The sequence below is a fragment of the Mustela lutreola genome, chromosome 7, assembly GCF_030435805.1.
Source record: "Mustela lutreola isolate mMusLut2 chromosome 7, mMusLut2.pri, whole genome shotgun sequence".
In the NCBI taxonomy this organism is placed as follows: Eukaryota; Metazoa; Chordata; class Mammalia; order Carnivora; family Mustelidae; genus Mustela; species Mustela lutreola.
Window position 1 is genome coordinate 14,549,269 of NC_081296.1, and position 17,450 is coordinate 14,566,718.

The window sequence follows — 17,450 nt, forward strand, 5'->3', positions numbered from 1 at the left end:
ACAACCTGTAATTCTGTCCCTTGAGCTTGGCTTGCTTGGCTTGCTGAGCTGGGGGTCAGGGAGGCTCTCGCTCAACCCGACTCTAGATCCGCGCGTAACTGCTCTTCCCGGGAGGGCTCCTCTGGCCTCCCGGCCTGGCGCTGGAGTCTCCTAGTTTTGAGAACACCCAACTTCATCGCCTAGAAGGAATGCGCAGCTGGCCAGCTCCGCTAGGTGGCGCGATTTCCCGTGCTCCGCCCGCCAGACGCCCGACTTAGAAAAGAAATACAATCCAACGCCTCCCGAAACCGCACCACATAATAGCGACTCGCAGGCTCCCATTAAAAATCTCAATCTGGGGAAATTGATTCTGCCTCCGAGCAAATCTAATGCAATTACACTAATAGGATGCAATCTGGAATTGCAACCGAGCGTCCCTTACCCACCCGCGTCGGCCCTCCCCCTAAATACACCTGTACCCCTGCTTCAGCTAGTTCCCTGGCCTGAGCCACCGCTCGAGCCGGGCGCGGAACAGTCTCTGTGCCCGCCCGCCGGGCCCACCCGCCCACTTGGGAACGCCGGGGCCACGCGGGAGTCCGACCCCTCAGCGCTGAACCCAAGCCCCGCACCTTCCTGCGCGCTGCAGCTCCCAGTGCCACGGACCTGTCGGACCCGAGCCCAGACGGTGCAGCACCGACGCGCCCGGGGGCAGGCGCATGTTCCGCGTCCCTGCAGCTGGCCTAGGCAGCCAGGCGCGAAGCAGAAGTGGGGAGCCCGGCAGGGGTTCGCGGCGGGACAGCCCTCTGTCCGGCTCCGTCCAGGCTGCGCCGGCCGGGCGGTGCGGCTACCCGGTGAGGAGGTGACCGCGAGGGAGAGAGGGAGCTCCCAGCCCGCACACAGTGGAAGAGACGCTCGCCGGGTCTGTCCAAGCACGCGCGCTGCCGGCGGCCCGGGGAGAGCATTTTAGCGGAAAAAAGAGCAAATGCTAAACCACAAAAACTTTACCGCTGCCAAGACTAAAGCGATCGAGGCGCAGCAAAGCTCCAAATCTGGGCAAGACTGAAGCTAGATGAGACGCGGGGCCGGGGAGGACCAGAGCAGTGCCGTGGCCCCCGCAATTGCGGGAGGCTCCTCGGGGATGTCAGAGCCGGGTCCGCCCCGCTCCCGGCCCGCGCTTACCTTGGCGGCTGCATGAGCCCCTGCGGCCCGCGCGGGGTGGCGCTGGCGGGGCTGCGGGCGAAGAGCAGGGTGCCGGGGCGCCGCTCGTCGGCCCCGGGGCAAGGTGGGAGGGGCTCGGCAGGCGCTGGTCCCCGCCGCCCCGGCCGGCTCAGCAGCGGCCCGGGGCACGCCGCCTGCTCCCGGGCTGCATGCCTGCGAGCGCCTGGAGGGGCCGGCCCGGGAGCCAACGGCTAGTGCTTCCCCAGCCCAGCGGCTCGGGCGGCGCAGCCCGCGCTCGGGAAACAACTGCGGAGTCGGGCTGCTCGGGCCAGCCCCCTCCCTCGCCCGGCCCCCGCCCGCCGCCGCCGAGCGCGTAGCGAGGTTCGTTTGCGCGCTAGGGGAGGGGGCGGGCCAGGCGCCCCGGGCGCGGGCGGGGGGCGAGCGCGGGCGGGGCTGGCGGGGAGGGGACGCGGGAGGAGGTGGGGAAGCGGGCTCGGATGGCCCCGCCCCGCCGCGGCCCCACCCTCCCGCACCCGCACGGGTTGGGGGGCAGGGGTGGGTGGCTGGGTGCGCACACGGTGAAGTCGGGACTTGCCGAAGTGCACCCGTTGTCGCGGGGAGGTGGGGGCGGGTCGTAAGGGCGGCGACCCTCGAGGTGCCTCCAACTTTCCAGATTTCCCGTTGGGATGCTGGGAGGGCATGTTTTCCACCTTCAGTTCTCTGCTGGTCAACGCGGGAGTTGCTCTGAGGTTTCTGGAATATAGTCACGTCCAGAAGAAACGCCTCTGCTCCCTGCGGAGACGCACCTTTGTTCTACTGAGATGTTAGTTTTGTCTAAGATTTTTCTTTAAAAGAATTTATACACATGTAATACCTTCCTGTGTACAATTCTACACAACTCGGGCGTATCTAGAGTAAAAAGAAGAGCGTATCCCATGCCCTCCCCACTGCAGCTGCTTCCCAGAGGTAACCTCGGGTCAGAGTGTGATCCTCTGCGGTTCTCTCCAGTCCCTGCTTTTACATGCAAACGCACAGACTGCAAGTGAATTCTCACAGGCTTTTCAAAAGAATGTTTCAGCCACACAGCGCAGGCACACACTGGGAGGCTAGCGGTAAGTCCCCAGAGGCTTCCGGAGTCCCCTTGCAGTGAACAGCACAGAGCCACCCAATGCCGTGTGCAAATCTGAAACCCCAGCTGGGGCATGAAGTCAGCCTAAACACATAGCTCACGCCCAAATTAGCATTGCACGGTTAGAGAGATTTGCCAGTGCGTTTGAGACAGGGTTATGACCTTCCCGTTCCTCCTGAAAACAAGCTGTCTTGGATTATGATACGATGAGAATTCGGATTTGCACAATGAAAAGGTATCCTCCGCATTAAAACACGATCGTTATTTATGCTTGTGGTCTCGAGGGATGTGGGTTTAACTCAATATTCTGTGTTTTATTGGCCAAGTGTATTGAAATAATCTATGGTGGGGAGGTACATAAAATCCATTGATTTAGCAGGAAGGGATTAGATACTGGGATGGGCAGTTTCTATAATTAGTTCTGACCTTGGGCAAGATATTTAGCTCTGCTGGGCCTCAGTTTCTTTAGGTATAAATACAGGAGTTTTGCTCTGTGTGTGTGTGTGTGCACGTGTGCGCGCGTACGTGTGCGCTGCAAACCTAATAGCGAATAACTGATCCCTTCCCCGTTCTCATTTCAGCTCAACTCCAGTATCTCTTCTTTAGGGAATGGCTCTCCCAGCACCCCATGCTTTTCCTGACAAACCCTGATCTCACTCCGTGATTTTGTGTCCTCTAGGATGACCTTTCCGTAAGTGTAAGTATAGGTCTCTCCCACTAGACTGCAAGCACTGTGAGGAAAGGTCCTCATCGGATCTCCAGTGTCTGGCACATAATAGAACGCTAGAAGGATCTCTGACCATCACCCGGATGGTGGATCTCTTATTACTCTTCCAGATTGCTTGACATTGATGTTGGTAAAGCATCTGTTAAGTGGAAACATCTCATTTTACAGTGAAGCCTTTGGAAAGTACCCAGCAGGGTTTTCCCATCTTGGGGGACCAACAGTTTCCCTGTCTTGAGAAAGGGCAGATAATTCTTAGCTCAACCACAGGCTGTGGAGACAACCCACTGTTATTTACCTTGATGAGCGGAGGCTCCTGTGGAGAAGGCAACGAATATTAATGCTGCTCATTAAGTATTTGATTAAGTTGGAACCATGCATAGGTAGTCGCAATGCACACATGAGCGCTCAGAGCTAAATGAGGCCGTGGGGTGTGTTTATGGCGCGAATTAACAAATGTACATGCTTTCAACGAACAATCTAGAAACATTCCTAATAGAAAGCTCCAGGGAATGCTTGTCTTTCTTTGCTGCAGAGAGCCTGAATTCCTTAAAAATAGGAACAGGAAATAGGCTAACCTGGGTTCAAGTGCTAAAAAAAAAAAAAAAAAAAAAAAGAAAGAAAAAAAGGCCATGAAGAAACAAGGGGTAGGGAAGTGAAGGCAGTGAGGGTCTAATTCAGAGCAAGAGTCATGTCTGTGTTAGTTTCTCTCTCATCACCCATGCACAGGTTAGAATCTGGCCTTACAATTGTATAGGAAAACGGGAGAGCTGGGGCTCCCATCCTGTCTTGGCCACTGTTTCCTCTTCCTCTTCTCTCTCTCTCTTTAATCAGGGATATGTGCAGTGGCTGGTTCCCCCTCCATGCCCCTTCTGGAAGCCCCGACTCTGTGCAGAGAGCTTTCACCTACAGAAAAGTGTACAGCATCAGTGGGGCCTCCGGACTGGAGCAGGAGGAAGGAGGCCCCATGCCCAGTGCAGGGAAAGTGGGTACTACCAGGGCATGGGGGCAATTTGCTGTCTCTGGCTGCTTCAAATGGGGGGTGGCGGCTGCAGGCCGAGCGGGTACCCTGGGAAGGTGGATTCCTGGTGAAACCCATGAAGGGATTCTTTCCCACTGACAATACAATGCCAAGTAAATTGGAAGGACTCTTCACTCAGGGTTGGCATTGGGGGCTGTGCCTTTGGATGGGGGGATCACCCCATTATGGGTTCCTGGGTAAATTGCAGTTTCAGAAGTAAACGGGCAGCTTATAGGAGAAGCAGGTCAGAAGCTCTCATAGGAGCCTGTTAAAGAAGGAGGGACTGGCTGTCCCACACTTGGCCTCAGTAAGACGTCGGGAGGGAATGGGTGCTGGAGACCTGTTTGTTCAGCACAGACCGGAAGAAGCCGTGTAGGCTGGACACATCTCAGGCATTATCTGCTCTTATAAATCCAGCATGCTTCGTGTCCGGGAGCTCTCCACAGCGGGTGTCGTGCTCAACCCTGTGGCAGGCATTTACTTAAGGAAAACAGCCTCTCCCCTTCATATACTTGCAGTCTGGTGCGAGACAGGAAAGAGGCTGAGAAGGTCTCCATGGCTGCATGGTGTGGGCGGGATTGTGCGTGCCTCAGCAGCCCTATCTGATCTCTCTTCCTATCTCATTGTAGTAAAACCAATGCTTTTGCAAGTGTGGCTTGAAGGCCCATTTCCCCACCTTCCCTTCCCACCAGATCGTGCTCAAAAGCCCCCATGGATGCTTAGGGCTTGACACTGCAAGGTAGAGGGGAACAAGAGACAGAAGGAAAGTAAGTACAAATTCAAGGTCATGGGATTTAGAAGGTAGGTGTATTTATTGCTAGTTGGAAGGATTAGGAAAGTCTTCACGGAAGAGGTCTCCCTTGAGATGATCTCTGATAGATGGATTTGAGTTTAGTGTGGGGGCGCATGGGAAGGAGCGTGAGAATTCCGGGGGGAAGAATCACATGAAAAAGGCATGGGGATGGGAAAAGGTCAGTAAGTTCAATAAGGAGTGATTAAATCTAGTGCGAATGTGGGTCCTGGAGGAGAGATGTGATAGGGAAGGGAGTTGAGGGCTGTATCGTGGAGAACGTTGGTTGCAGAATGAGTAATAGGGAGCCATCGAAGGTTACTGAGCAGAGGAAGGATGCAGATAAAGCCTCACTTTTTGGTAGGTCAGTGGAAGATGGTTTGGAGAAATAGGAGGTGGGAGACCAGCAAAAGATCCTAATAGTCTTGGTATGATGTTATCAGAACATGACTCAAGATGCTGAGTGTACAGGGAAGTAGGGGCTGATGGAGGACCCACATGCTTCACTGGGAGCTGGAGGGATGTCAAAGTATCAGAGGGAGTAAATGCTCATTACAGAGACTGGGAAGTCATGAGGACAAGCTTGGAAGGAGTAGGTGTGGATGGCCATCAGACCGACGGTCATGGTCTCAGCATTGGAGGGAGCCTCAAAACTGTCCTGAGGGCATTACTTGATTTTCCATATTTGATATTATGGTCATGGGTTGAAGCCAAAAAAAATCCAGTGCCTGTGCCCATCATGAAAAAAAAAAAAAAAGCCTAATGAATTCACTGTTGCTTTTTATAGCTTTTTTTCCTATAGGCCAGTTGTTGGCTGTGTAACGGTAAGGACCATAATCAAGGCACACGAGGATTATTTTGTTTTTGGTTTTGTACTTCGTTATTGTTAAGAAAGTGGATGGGGTGCCTGGGTGGCTCAGTGGGTTAAAGCCTCTGCCTTAGGCTCAGGTCATGATTCCAGGGTCCTGGGATGGAGTCCCACATCGGGCTCTCTGCTCAGCAGGGAGCCTGCTTCCTCCTCTTTCTCTCTCTCTCTCTGCCTGCCTCTCTGCCTACTTGTGATCTCTGTCAAATAAATTAAAAAAAAAAAAAAAAAGGGGATGACCAGCCTCCAGAACAGAAAGCACATAAAGCAGTTCTTCACTGTTGTGCGTGAGCTTGGACAGCAGAAGAAGGTGACTGGAACACAGACTTTTCCATGAGGCCTTGACTGTGCTTTGCTGGCTGGTTTAGCCATGAGAGTAGTTGGAAGGTTTGGGCAGCCACAGTTGCAGGAGAACAGCTGGGATGTGGTCAGCGAGCATATCCACCCGCCCCACAAGAGCACCCGCAGAAGCCCGTCCTTGACAATTTAGAAACCTTGAGGCCAGCTGGCCTGCTGCGTTCCTTCATGGCGACTTGGCAAAGAAGGCAGGCTTGCTGACTTCTTTATCTCGAGGCAGGATCGGCTTGGGTTTTGTTTTGCAGTCACTGGCTCAGTGCCAAGTCTGCCAGAACATTCTATATGAGCTATAGATACTTCCTCCATCCTCATGACGCTCTTTGAGGTGGGTGTCTTTCTAGGGAACTGAGGTTTAAAGAAGTTTTGTGAGTTGAACAGCACGTAGTAGAGTCAGGATTGGAATCTGCGTCCATCTGAATCCCAAACTGGTACATTTCTCACTACTAAGTGTGTGCCCCGCCTTTTCCTTCCCGTCCTTTCTCCATCTTTCCTGATGGCCTTATGGAAACACCTATGCTCACCACTGTGGGGAACAGGTTTTTACCCTACTTTCTGCAGTGCTGCGGAAGCTGGTGGAGTATGACTGTATTGTCACCTCCAGCCAAAAGTATCCAGTGTCCACAAGGCAAGCTCTGTAAGCAGATTGGTTTCCTAGTGGACTCCGGAGAGCTTTGTCACACTTGTGAACCATGGAGAAGCGCAGGGAGATACTGGGTTTATTTTAGTATTCAGTGGAACTTACCAGGAAGTAACTGAGTCACACCTATTTCAGGGGAACTTAACGTTGGTCTCTAAATTTGGAACCTGTGGGAAGAAGCGCACAGTCTGATATAAATAAATTGTCATCATGATCGACTAGGGTGTTTGGCTTGCTCCCTGACAAACCCACCACGTTTTTGAAAAGTAAAATGATTTATTAACGTATGAAAGGCAGAGCCTGTGCTCCCTAGAAGCTGGTCTTTCTGGAACAAACCCAGTTCAATAATAATAATAAATAAAATTGGTCTTTTCCCAGAAGATTTAACAATAGATTGGAGGATTGTTAAGTTTTGCTTTATCAATTGTTAAGCATTTATCAAGAAAGAATGTAACACTTCAAATATTTTTATAAATAATTGTATGTAAAAAATTTCTCATGCATGGAGGTCTTGTTGATTTTGGTTTCCAACTTAAACTGGCTTTATTTATTTATTGTTTTTTAAGATTTATTTATTTTAGAGAAAGAGGTGTGTGTAAGGGGGCACACAGAGAGAGAATCTCAAGCAGACTCCTCACTGAACCTGAGCCCAACGTGGGGCTGAATTTCATGACTCTGAGATCACGACCTGAGCCAAAATCAAGACTCAGATGCCCCGGATGCGTGGGTGGCTCAGTGGGTTAAGCCTCTGCCTTCGGCTCAGGTCATGATCTCAGGGTCCTAGGATCGAGCCCCGAGTTGGGCTCTCTGCTCAGCAGGGATTCTGCTTACCCCTCTCTCTGCCTGCCTCTCAGCCTACTTGTGATCTCTGTCAAATAAAATAAAAATTGTTTAAAAAAAAAAAAAGGAAAAAAAAGATTCAGATGCCCAACTTACTGAGCCACAAGGGCACCCCTAAACTGGGTTTTGAAGGTACTCCTAGGAGTGCATGAGGCATGGACTCTGTTCCACAGACTAGACACGTTCAGCCATGGACAGGAGTAGGGAAACTCAAGGGTCTACCTGTTGTCTGGAGGTACTGTTTGAGGGGCTCAGTTAGTGTTTAACGACAGAGACCACTGGTATTTAAAATAGATGGATCATGTCGAGGTGATGTATCAATTAACATAAGGCTGGAATGCTGTACCAAGAAACCTGGCAATGGTATGACTTAAAGATTAGAGTTCTATCCTTCCTCTCTCACACACCCAGGCTAGGTGGGCTTTCCAGGCTGGAGGCAGGCTCAGGGCCATGTGGTCATTCAGGGATTCAGGCTCCTTCTGAGTCATTGTTCCACAACCCCCGCAAAGACTGCGATCTGCCTCGTTGAAGCCGGCACACTGCCAAGCCCGGCTTGCAGCCTGCAGGAAAGAGAAAGGGTGTGGAGGAGCCACATTCTTCATTTCCTCTAAGACTCCACTGGAGAAAGTTGAATGTCCATACCAGCTGCAAGGGAGGCTGGGAAATTAGTGTGGGTAGGCGGCCATTGTTCTCCTTCCGTGCAATGAGGGAGCTGAGATTTCAGTGCTTAACTAGCCGTATTTGCGGGTTAGCTAGCAGCCGGATACATCTCGATGATCCAGCATAGTGGAGAGGAGGACATGCTTGCTCTGAACCCCAAAGTCCTGGGTTTGAATCCTCGCTCTGCTGTTCTGAGCTGGGAAGGTCACCTCATCTCTCTGAGCTTTGCCTGTTTCCATGGCTGTGCCCTCCTTACAGGGCCGTTGGGAGGATTGTAACACAGCAGGTGCTCAATGACCTCCCTTGCAAGGAATGAAAAGCAGCTGGAGGTAGTTTGAGGAGAGGAAGACTTAGTTTACGGGACTGATCATCCCACAAAACCCGAAGGCAGGGCGTATGGATGAACCTTGGCAGGGAAGTGGAGCTGGAAGCATCTGGAACAGGAGGGACGAGGGGGAAGTCCTCCGAGTCACCCATCCACTAGCAAATACTGCTGGTACTGACTCCGCAATAAATCCTGACCGTATCCAATTTCTCTCCATTGCCACGTGCCCCTCAGGTCCAAGCCACCCTGGGACCTGGCGTGGACGATTGCAGCAGCCCGGGTGACCTGATTCCCTGCCTCCATCCTTGGCTCTTACATTCGTTCTTGCACACAGCAGCCAGTGTGAAGTTTAGTAACACTGATGAGATCATACCTCCCGTTTGAGACCTGCAGTTCTTCCCATAGCACGTAGAAAAAAATCCCAGCTTCTTACCCTGGTTTAACGATCCCCACATGATCCAGCTCCAACCCCCTCTCTGTCTTTATCTACCATACTGTCCCTCCTTCACTTGGCTTTAGCTACATGGTCTAGCTAGGTCTGACCATGTTGTCTAAAGCTCAGTCCTGCCTCAGGACCTTTGCACAAGCTGTTTTTGATGCCTGGACCACTCTCACTCCTTTCTCCTTCTCTTACTGGCATCTCAGTTTAAAATTCAGAAACATCTCTGTTATGTCTCCTACTTTAATTCCCTGCCTAGCAGTTTCACACTATAATAATTGTCTCACTGACTTTTTATTGTTGTCCAATCCCCAGGCCCCATCACTGCAATAAATGCAATCTTTATGAGTGGGGTGCTATCTGTCTTGGTCTTTGATGCATTCTTCTTGCTTAGTAATATTTATTGATTGAAATGATGAATTAGGGACGCCTGGGTGGCTCAGTTGGTTAAGCAGCTGCCTTCGGCTCAGGTCATAATCCCAGCGTCCTGGGATCGAGTCCCACATCGGGCTCCTTGCTCAGTAGGGAGCCTGCTTCTCCCTACTCCCTTCTGCCTCTGCCTGCCATTCTGTCTGCCTGTGCCTGCTCTCTCCCTCTCTCTCTCTGATAAATAAATAAAATATTTAAAAAAAAAGAAATGATGAATTAAGCAAAAAAAAAATACACTCACTATTATTTTTTTTTTTAAAAGATTATTTATTTATTTGAGAGAGAGAAAGAGAGAGCACTTGGAAGTGGGGGGAGGAACAGAGGGAAAGGAACAAGTAGACTCCATGTTGTGAGTGCAGAGCCTGACACAGGGCTGGATCTCATGACCCTGAGAGCATGACTTGAGCCCAAACCAAGAGTCAGATGCTTAACGACTGAGCCACCCAGGTGCCCCTATGTTTACTATGCCTGAAACTCTTTTACAATGGAACAGTATATTTTGAACTGCTTTCCATTTCAACAAATACACAACTACCATCCTGTTACCCTGTAAGCGTCCCCTGTTCTATCACTTAGGTATACCGTAACTGATTTCATCAACCCCTTCTGTTGGGGTATTTATTATCTTTTTATTTTTATTTTTTAAAGATTTTATTTATTTATTTGACAGAGAGAGACACAGTGAGAGAGGGAACACAAGCAGGGGAGCAGCAGAGGGAGAGGAAGAAATAGGCTTCCCGCCCAGCAGGGAGCCCAAAGCAGGGCCTGATCACAGGACCCTAGAATCATGACCTGAGCCAAAGGCAGACCCTTAACAACTGAGCCACCCAGGCACCCCTCTGTTGGAGTATTTAAAGACCGTCCTTACATAAGGATATCCCTGTATATTTGTCATTATTTCCTAGAATGCATTTGTGCAGGTGTCGTGATGGAAGATATGCAGGTTTCTGAGGTTTGCTAAGTGGAGAAAAACTGACTTCTAGAAAAATGGCCATTGTTTGTACTCCTTCTCTGGGGTCAGCTTCCTCAGACCCTAGGACACAAGATCGACTGTAACATTATTTTGTCAATTGGATACACTAGACATACATGCACTATATCACTCATTGAATCTCACTGTTTCAGTTCACATTTTTAAAAAGTTACCAGTTGCATTCACTATTTTACATCTATTTATCGGCCCTTTGTATTTCCGTCTTTTATCTTTTCTGGTGGCCTGTTCACCAGCTTGTCCCTTTTCAGAATGAGCTTCATCTGCAAGTGCTGTTTCTTGATGATCTTTTTCCTCATGTGCCCTCAGAGGCACACGTTCAGGTGGAAGAACATTTGCAAGGAGGAGGGAAATTGATTCCGGCCTGGCCCGCCAAGCTCCCGAGAGGCCCTGTCCTTCCTCCCATTAGAATATAAATTGGCCATGGCTGATGCTGCTGGAAGCAATGCCCAAAACGTGCATTTGCAAAGAAAAGCCAACAGTGACTAAGAGGCTAGGCTTATATAACCTGGGTCAGGGGTGTGTCCCCCCTTGGGAATAACATGGGGCCTTCCCTCCTGGTGCAAAGCTGTGGCATCAGCATCTTCATCCGAATGAAGGCTTCTATTTCTCCATTCTGCAGGTCTGTGCGGAGTCGTGTACACAGCGATCCGATGGGCATCCAGCGCATACTACGTGGTGTCCAGTGATGCCTTACTGGGTCTTTGTGGGGCATTTGGAGCGACTAAGGCTTGGTGGTAAGATGAAAGCAGGCAGCCTTCCTTGCACAGTGGACCCAGGAACAGGCTATACTGCAGAGCAGGCTGCCCTTTGGGCCAGGCCTCTGTCACCCCTGAAGTCAAAGATTCAGACTTAAGTTGACCTGGGAAACCCATCCTTAAGGGGTAAATAATGGCCTCGACTTTGGTTGTCTGTCCGTCATGCTTCTACTCTTTCTCCAGGGAGGGGATGGATTTCAGAAGAGCCAATATATGCTCTTACCTACGTTTCCAAGAGTAGCTCCCAGCAGAACATCGGGGCCCTTGAACCCACTGCTCTTTGCTGAGCAATGATGGAGATGTAGCCTGGGTCCCTGCACACGGCAGAGGGAGGGGACTTGTACCCAAACCAGGGCTTCTGGAGCAGTGGTTGGCTTTTCAGAAAGCTTGAGGTTTGTCGTCCACTGCTGGGCTCTTTCGTACTCGGGAGGGTTTCTCTTTCTGTGTGGTGTGTTTGCATACCTATATTTGTGCCCGAGTTCAAGTGCTTTTTCTTAAAAAGTGCTAGCAGAAAGTAGTTCTTTTAAAAATATCCTTTCTTTCCTAGGGGTGCCTGGGTGGCTCAATGGGTTAAACCTCTGCCTTTGGCTCAGGTCATGATCTCAGGGTCCTGGGATCAAGCCCCGCATTGGGCTCTGCTCAGCAGGGGGCCTACTTTCCTCCTCTGTCTGCCTGCCTCTCTGCCTACTTGTGATCTCTCTCTGTCAAATAAATAAATAAATAAATAACCTTAAAAAAAAATCCTTTCTTGACACAACAAAGAGCTAACAAATGCATATATATTTCTCCATTTTTTCCCCCTGAAAATCTGTGAACTCCCCAAATCATTGGCTCTACAGATTTCAGGGAGAGGCTCTCCATGTAATTGTGCCTACGACATTCTGTGTTAAGGGGAGGCTTGGGGGACTTCTTGCATTAAGCCTCAAAAGAATGACACCACCTCCTTTCAGTTGCTGAGAAGGCCTTTTCCTTACCCAGCGTAGGAACTGGGGCACCTCCATCACTCTGGGGAGGGGCAGTGATGCCAAATTCCGGTGGGCCCCCGGGTTGGCACAGATGTGGGAGGTGGCACAGGGTGTGTGGTGGGGGTGTGAGGTCCTTGGATCACAGGCCCGAGAAGATTCTGGAAGGAAAACTGAGGAAGCAGAGTAAGAGCGGTGTCTTCTCGACGACTCTCTCCCTCTCCTTCCCTACCTCCCGGCTTCCTCAGATGGCTTCCCTTTAGGGATCTCAGGGCCTCCAGGGAAATTTTATGCAGCGGAAGTTAACTTGCCTGTTTTTAAATAACCAGGGTCTGGACATCGGATTTTTAATTTTAGAAAACTCCAAAAATAAGGCATAAAGACAAATATAAGAAAATCGAAGCTTTCCAATTTTTCCCATTGTTGGAAAAGCACGATAAAGCTTTCGGAAGCAAGAGCTGGAAAACAGAATCAGCTAAATGGTTGTAGACGGACAGCAGGCAGGGGTCCCCTTGTTGTCCCCTGTGTCATCATCTTTGCTAATTCTCAGTACAGGAGACTTCAGGGGACTTGTTATAAGATAAGAGCCCAGTGTCGAATTCCTGAGACAACAGTTCCCTCCGGTCTACAGTGAGATCTTGGATCTGACCTACGGCTTCCGTGTCACAAAGACTCAGTGATTGCAACAGAGCAGGCCGAAGCTTGTCCTCCCCGCCCCGCCCCCCCCCCCCCCGCTCCCTCCCAAAGAGAACCTCAATTTCTTTGCAATTATATTTAAGCAGCCATTTTATGAGATGCCAGAGGCAAGGCTGGACTCCATAGTCACTGTGTTTTGGCCAAGTCCAGTGCAGGCTGTATTATACGTGGACAGGTACAGCCCGGTGCTTTGGGGCACTAAGTCAGTCCTACGGAGACCCCATGATTTGCTCTTCTGCCTGTCTTGGTGTTTTCATACTACAGAGGTGGGGGTAGTGGTAGGGGGTGGAGTGAGGGAATTGTGCTTTTGGAGAACAGTAATTCTACCGTCTTTATAAAGGCAGCAAAGGAAATCTCACAGCAGGTGTGGGAAAAAGCCCCTGGGGTGCACAGCTGGCAGCATTTTCCCCCGAGGGGTGAGTGGGGCATGGAGGGGGTCCAGGCACAACTCAGAGGGGATTGGCCCTGGGGAAGGTGGGCTTCTGCAAGGGGTAGTCTGGGCAGGAGGATTCTCAAGTTCAGCAGGAAGGTCTACAGCCACCTGTTACCTACAGAGGAACTGGTGGGAAAGCCTGGGGGCAGGTGGAAGGGCAGGGAGTCTCCCAGGGCAGCAGGTGGAAGGTCGCCTTCACTGAAAGAATATCTGGGGACCCCAAGGGCGGGGGCTTCAGAGCAGTGGAGACCCCTTGTCCCCAAGGAGACGAACTAGCCAGAAGTCACGGCCACTTCTAGATGATTAAACATTCTGTATGCTCTTACACCAGTTTGAGAGATTTTCTTATCTCCCTGAAAAGTAGTCATAATGGAAAAATCTAAAATTACATTTTGTAAACAGATCTGTGAAATTATAACCCAATCTACCTATAACTGAAAAATAACACTTAGGTGTGTGAGGGGAGTCATGTGCTCCTGGAAATTCTTGGTGTGCATGTGGATTGTTGGGTCCTCTGCAGTGGTCCCCAGATGCCTGGGGTCCTCGGCCTACCAGGGGAACCAGTAAACTAGAAGTTCAAAAAATCAGGTCCCTCCCCTGCAAAGTTTAGTGGAGGAAATTGAGGAGCTTACAAATCCATGTTTTCAGCCCAGGTTCAGTCCTGATTTTGAACACTCATATCCAAATGCTCTGAGTGACCTGGATGTTTCATGGGCAAACCTCAACATTGCCAGACCGAATTCTATTCTGGATTCCTCTGTCTTCCTCGGCAGGAAGTCTCCTCCCCGTATCTCACTGGTTGCCATGTTTGGCCCATTTTATTTCCTAAAGCCTTTCTGGACTCCTCCAAGCCCACCCCTCTCTGTCCATTGGCTTCCAAGGCCCAGCTCAGGCCCCCAGTGGCTGTCACCAAGGACTATGGGAACCCCTTCCAATAACAACCCTTCAGAAGTGCCCATTTTGCCACTCACTCCCGTGCTTAACACCTCACCCCATGAAAAAATGCTCAGCATCAGTCGTCATTCGCAAAACGCACATCGGAATCGGGAGACACCACTACACACCTATCAGGATGGCCAACATAAAACCAGGGACATCACCAAATGCTGGTGAGGACACACCCAAGCTACATCGCTCATACGTTGTGGGTGGGAATGTAGAATGGAACAGAGCTGACAAACACATTCTGGAAAACCGTTGGGCAATTACTTAAAAAACAAACAAACAAACATGCAACTACTAGAGACCCCAGCAAGGGCATTTCTGAGCACTTACCCCAGAGGAATAAAAACTCATGTTCACCCAGAGCCCTATCCTCAAAAGTTCAGAGCAGCTTTATTCGTAATAGTCCCAAACTGTCCTTCCATAGGCCAGATGTCCCTTAATAATAGGTGGTTAAGCAAACTGGGACACAGCCATGGAGCGTACCCAAGAATGAGAAGGAGCCAGCCGCTGAGACCTGTATCAGATTGGATGCACCTCCAGGAAATGATGCTGGGTGCAGAAGATCAAACCAAGAAGGTCTGTATGAGTGAGATGAAGGTATGATTCCATTCACATGCCATTCTTGAAAGGATACCATTTTGTAAATGGAGGACAGGGGTTTGGGATGGGGAGCAGGGTTGGAGGGTTGTGGATGTGATTATAAAAGAGCAGCATAAAGGATCCCTGTGGTGGGACTGTCCTAGCTTGACGGTGGTGGTGGATACCCAAACCCATTTGGGCAGTAAAATTGCACACACACACACACACACACACACACACATACAAGTAGAATGGGGGAGTCAGAATACATTAATTGTACTCGTGTAAATATCCTGGCTGTGATATTGTACCAGAGTCTTACAAAGAATTACCAGGGGACAAACTTTACAATAGGTAAAGTATAAGGTTTTTTCCTTTTATTTTTTTTTTTTTAAAGATTAAAAAAAATTTTTTTTTAAGTAATCTTTATACCCAGCTTGGGGCTTGAACTCACAACCAAGATCAGGAGTTGTATGCTCTACTGACTGGAGCCAGTCAGACACCCCAGAAAATTTTCCATATTATTACAACCATGAATCTATAATGAGCTCAATTTAAAAAACTGTTAAAATGTGAAAATGTGTTTGTGTTAAAATGTATGTAGGTGGTGAAACGTACATAACAGGAAATTGACCATTGTAGTCTTCTTAAGTGGTACTTCCGGGCATTTAGCACATTCACATTGGTGTACAGTTATCACTACCGTCCGTCTCCAGAACTTCTGCACCTTCCCAGCTTACTCTCTGTACCCAATAAAAGCTAACTTCCCATTTTCCCTTTCCCTATACACTGGGAAGAAACACTAAACCCTCCAGAGCATCTCACCATCCACGGCACGACCTTTCTCAGTGACCTTGATCTGCCCTTGTTCCGCAGGCTCATCTGCCCACGGTTCCCTGCACCCTGTCTTGCTTTATCTCATCCTTGTCGGGATACCTCCTCTCCACCTTGCAGATTCTATTTCAGGGTCCTTCTGAGGTCTGGGAGGAGGCCAGTGTGTTTGCACAGTCATACCTTTTTGTCAATTTGCAAAAATAAAATATTTTCATTGCAATCAGGAGCCACCTTGGGCATGTCCCGTCCTTGTCCCTCACTGCCCCTGCCATACCTAAAGTTGTTGACTACTTCCTATGTTTTATCTGTTACATGTTTTCTTTTCAGGTTGGCTAAGCTTGGATTTTTTTCTTTAAGGAATTTAAGTGTCTTGAGAATCTCTGCCCATGATGAAGCTGTTCGAGCCTTGCAGTGTAGGATGTGTTGAGAGCTCCAAAATATATTTTTGAAGACTTGGAAGAGGAGATCGAACATAAATGAGAAGCATTCAAAGCTTACGCAAAAAAGTTGATAAACCTTCAATATGCATTTTTCTTAGAATTTGGAAGGATGCTTTGGAACATGTCAATAAAAGAAGTGAGAAAACACAGACTCCTAATTTGGATGAAAATGAACCTATTGTGTCGTCTTTAAATTTATTAAAGAACTGAGAGCAGCATAAGTGTACAGAAATTGGATTCCCATGTCGTATGCCCAAAGTGAATGTAACATGTGGTCAACTCTACTCCAGTGAACTAATATAAAATAATAATGGGAAACCAAACAAAAAAGAGCTGAGAGCAAATTAACGGATTATATACAAAATGTAATTTAAAAAACCATGAAATTGATAGAAATCATTCTGACGTTAAAGATTATGAAAAAATTTTAAAGAAATGTCAAAGGTAGAAATTCATTAAGAGAAAGATATTCTCTTTCTAATGGAAGTGATGACTAAGCCCTCAGATTTTTTGATAACTAGATTAGTTAACTGAAAGGATCAAACATTTGTACACATTGGGAAAAGATAGAAGTTTCTTGCTGATTTGCACACAAACATGGATATCAACAATATAATTTAAACTTAAAACACATAATATAATGAGGACATCGACAGCAAAGTGGTTAATGAGTTTCATCAATTCAGAGAATTTGAGGACAGCAAGATGAGTCACCGCCCAAGAAAACTCGGAATACCCTGAAATTTCACAGCTCATATATAAACCTTCAGAAGTTTTTCTCAGTTTTGACAACAATCCTGAAATTTACACAGCCGCCCCAGAAATTAGCAAGAAGTGCAAAGAATTGGTTCTAAACTGTTAAGAATAAAAATAAAATTTCTATCCACCATGGGAGAGGAAGGACAACATTATCCATTTTCTCTGTAAAAAATATTGCATTGTTATAGGATGGGGCAATCGAAGAGTGGGCAGGACAAACATATAGGGATGAAAGTATTGCAGAGGTGAATCAGGCAGATCATGAATGAAATTATTGTGTCTCTTTCTTTCTTTCCTTTTGTCTCTTTCTTTTCTTTCCTGCAAACTGTAATGTTTGCAGTATTTGATCAACTTTTTAAAATTTGCAGTGTGGTGTTTTCTTGTGCTAAGTGAATATTCATTTTGGCACCTAATTTTGTGTTCATAGATTTGTATCTGAAAGACACTCCCCAGATGACATGTGCCTCAGGTCCCACAAAATCTGGATCTATGCGCACTGCGCTTCTCTGCTCACCGCGCTTCTCTGCTCTTCTCTTAGCTGCAAAACCGCCAGGCACGTTCTAAGACTCTTGTCTCATGTTGTCCTTCCTAACAGTAAAAAAGCAAACCCTGAAAACCTTTGCATATGTTTTTATTTTCCCTACTGTAAACAGTATCATATGATGGACAAGGATACATACCCAGGCCCCTGCTGGCTGGG

General features: G+C 48.6%; 1 protein-coding gene and 1 long non-coding RNA gene across 3 annotated transcripts in view; one reads left to right on the forward strand and one right to left on the reverse strand.

Moving 5' to 3' along the window:
* The window catches only part of RGMA (repulsive guidance molecule BMP co-receptor a), a 44,781-nt gene extending 43,388 nt beyond the window's left edge, over nucleotides 1-1,393 (reverse strand). Inside the window, exon 1 of the mRNA XM_059180074.1 lies at nucleotides 1,159-1,393. Within this exon, the coding sequence (XP_059036057.1) occupies nucleotides 1,159-1,172 (14 nt within the window). The 5' untranslated portion in view covers nucleotides 1,173-1,393. The remainder of the gene's footprint in view (nucleotides 1-1,158) is intronic.
* On the forward strand, nucleotides 1,390-16,885 carry LOC131835649 (uncharacterized). 2 transcript variants are annotated; one of them, XR_009355287.1, is made up of 5 exons: nucleotides 1,390-1,518; nucleotides 2,848-2,963; nucleotides 10,967-11,081; nucleotides 14,563-14,714; nucleotides 15,909-16,885. It is a non-coding gene; the product is annotated as an uncharacterized LOC131835649 (long non-coding RNA). The 2 variants fall into 2 exon arrangements; XR_009355288.1 differs by having other exon boundaries at nucleotides 2,848-2,957.
* The last annotated feature ends 565 nt before the right edge of the window (nucleotides 16,886-17,450 follow it).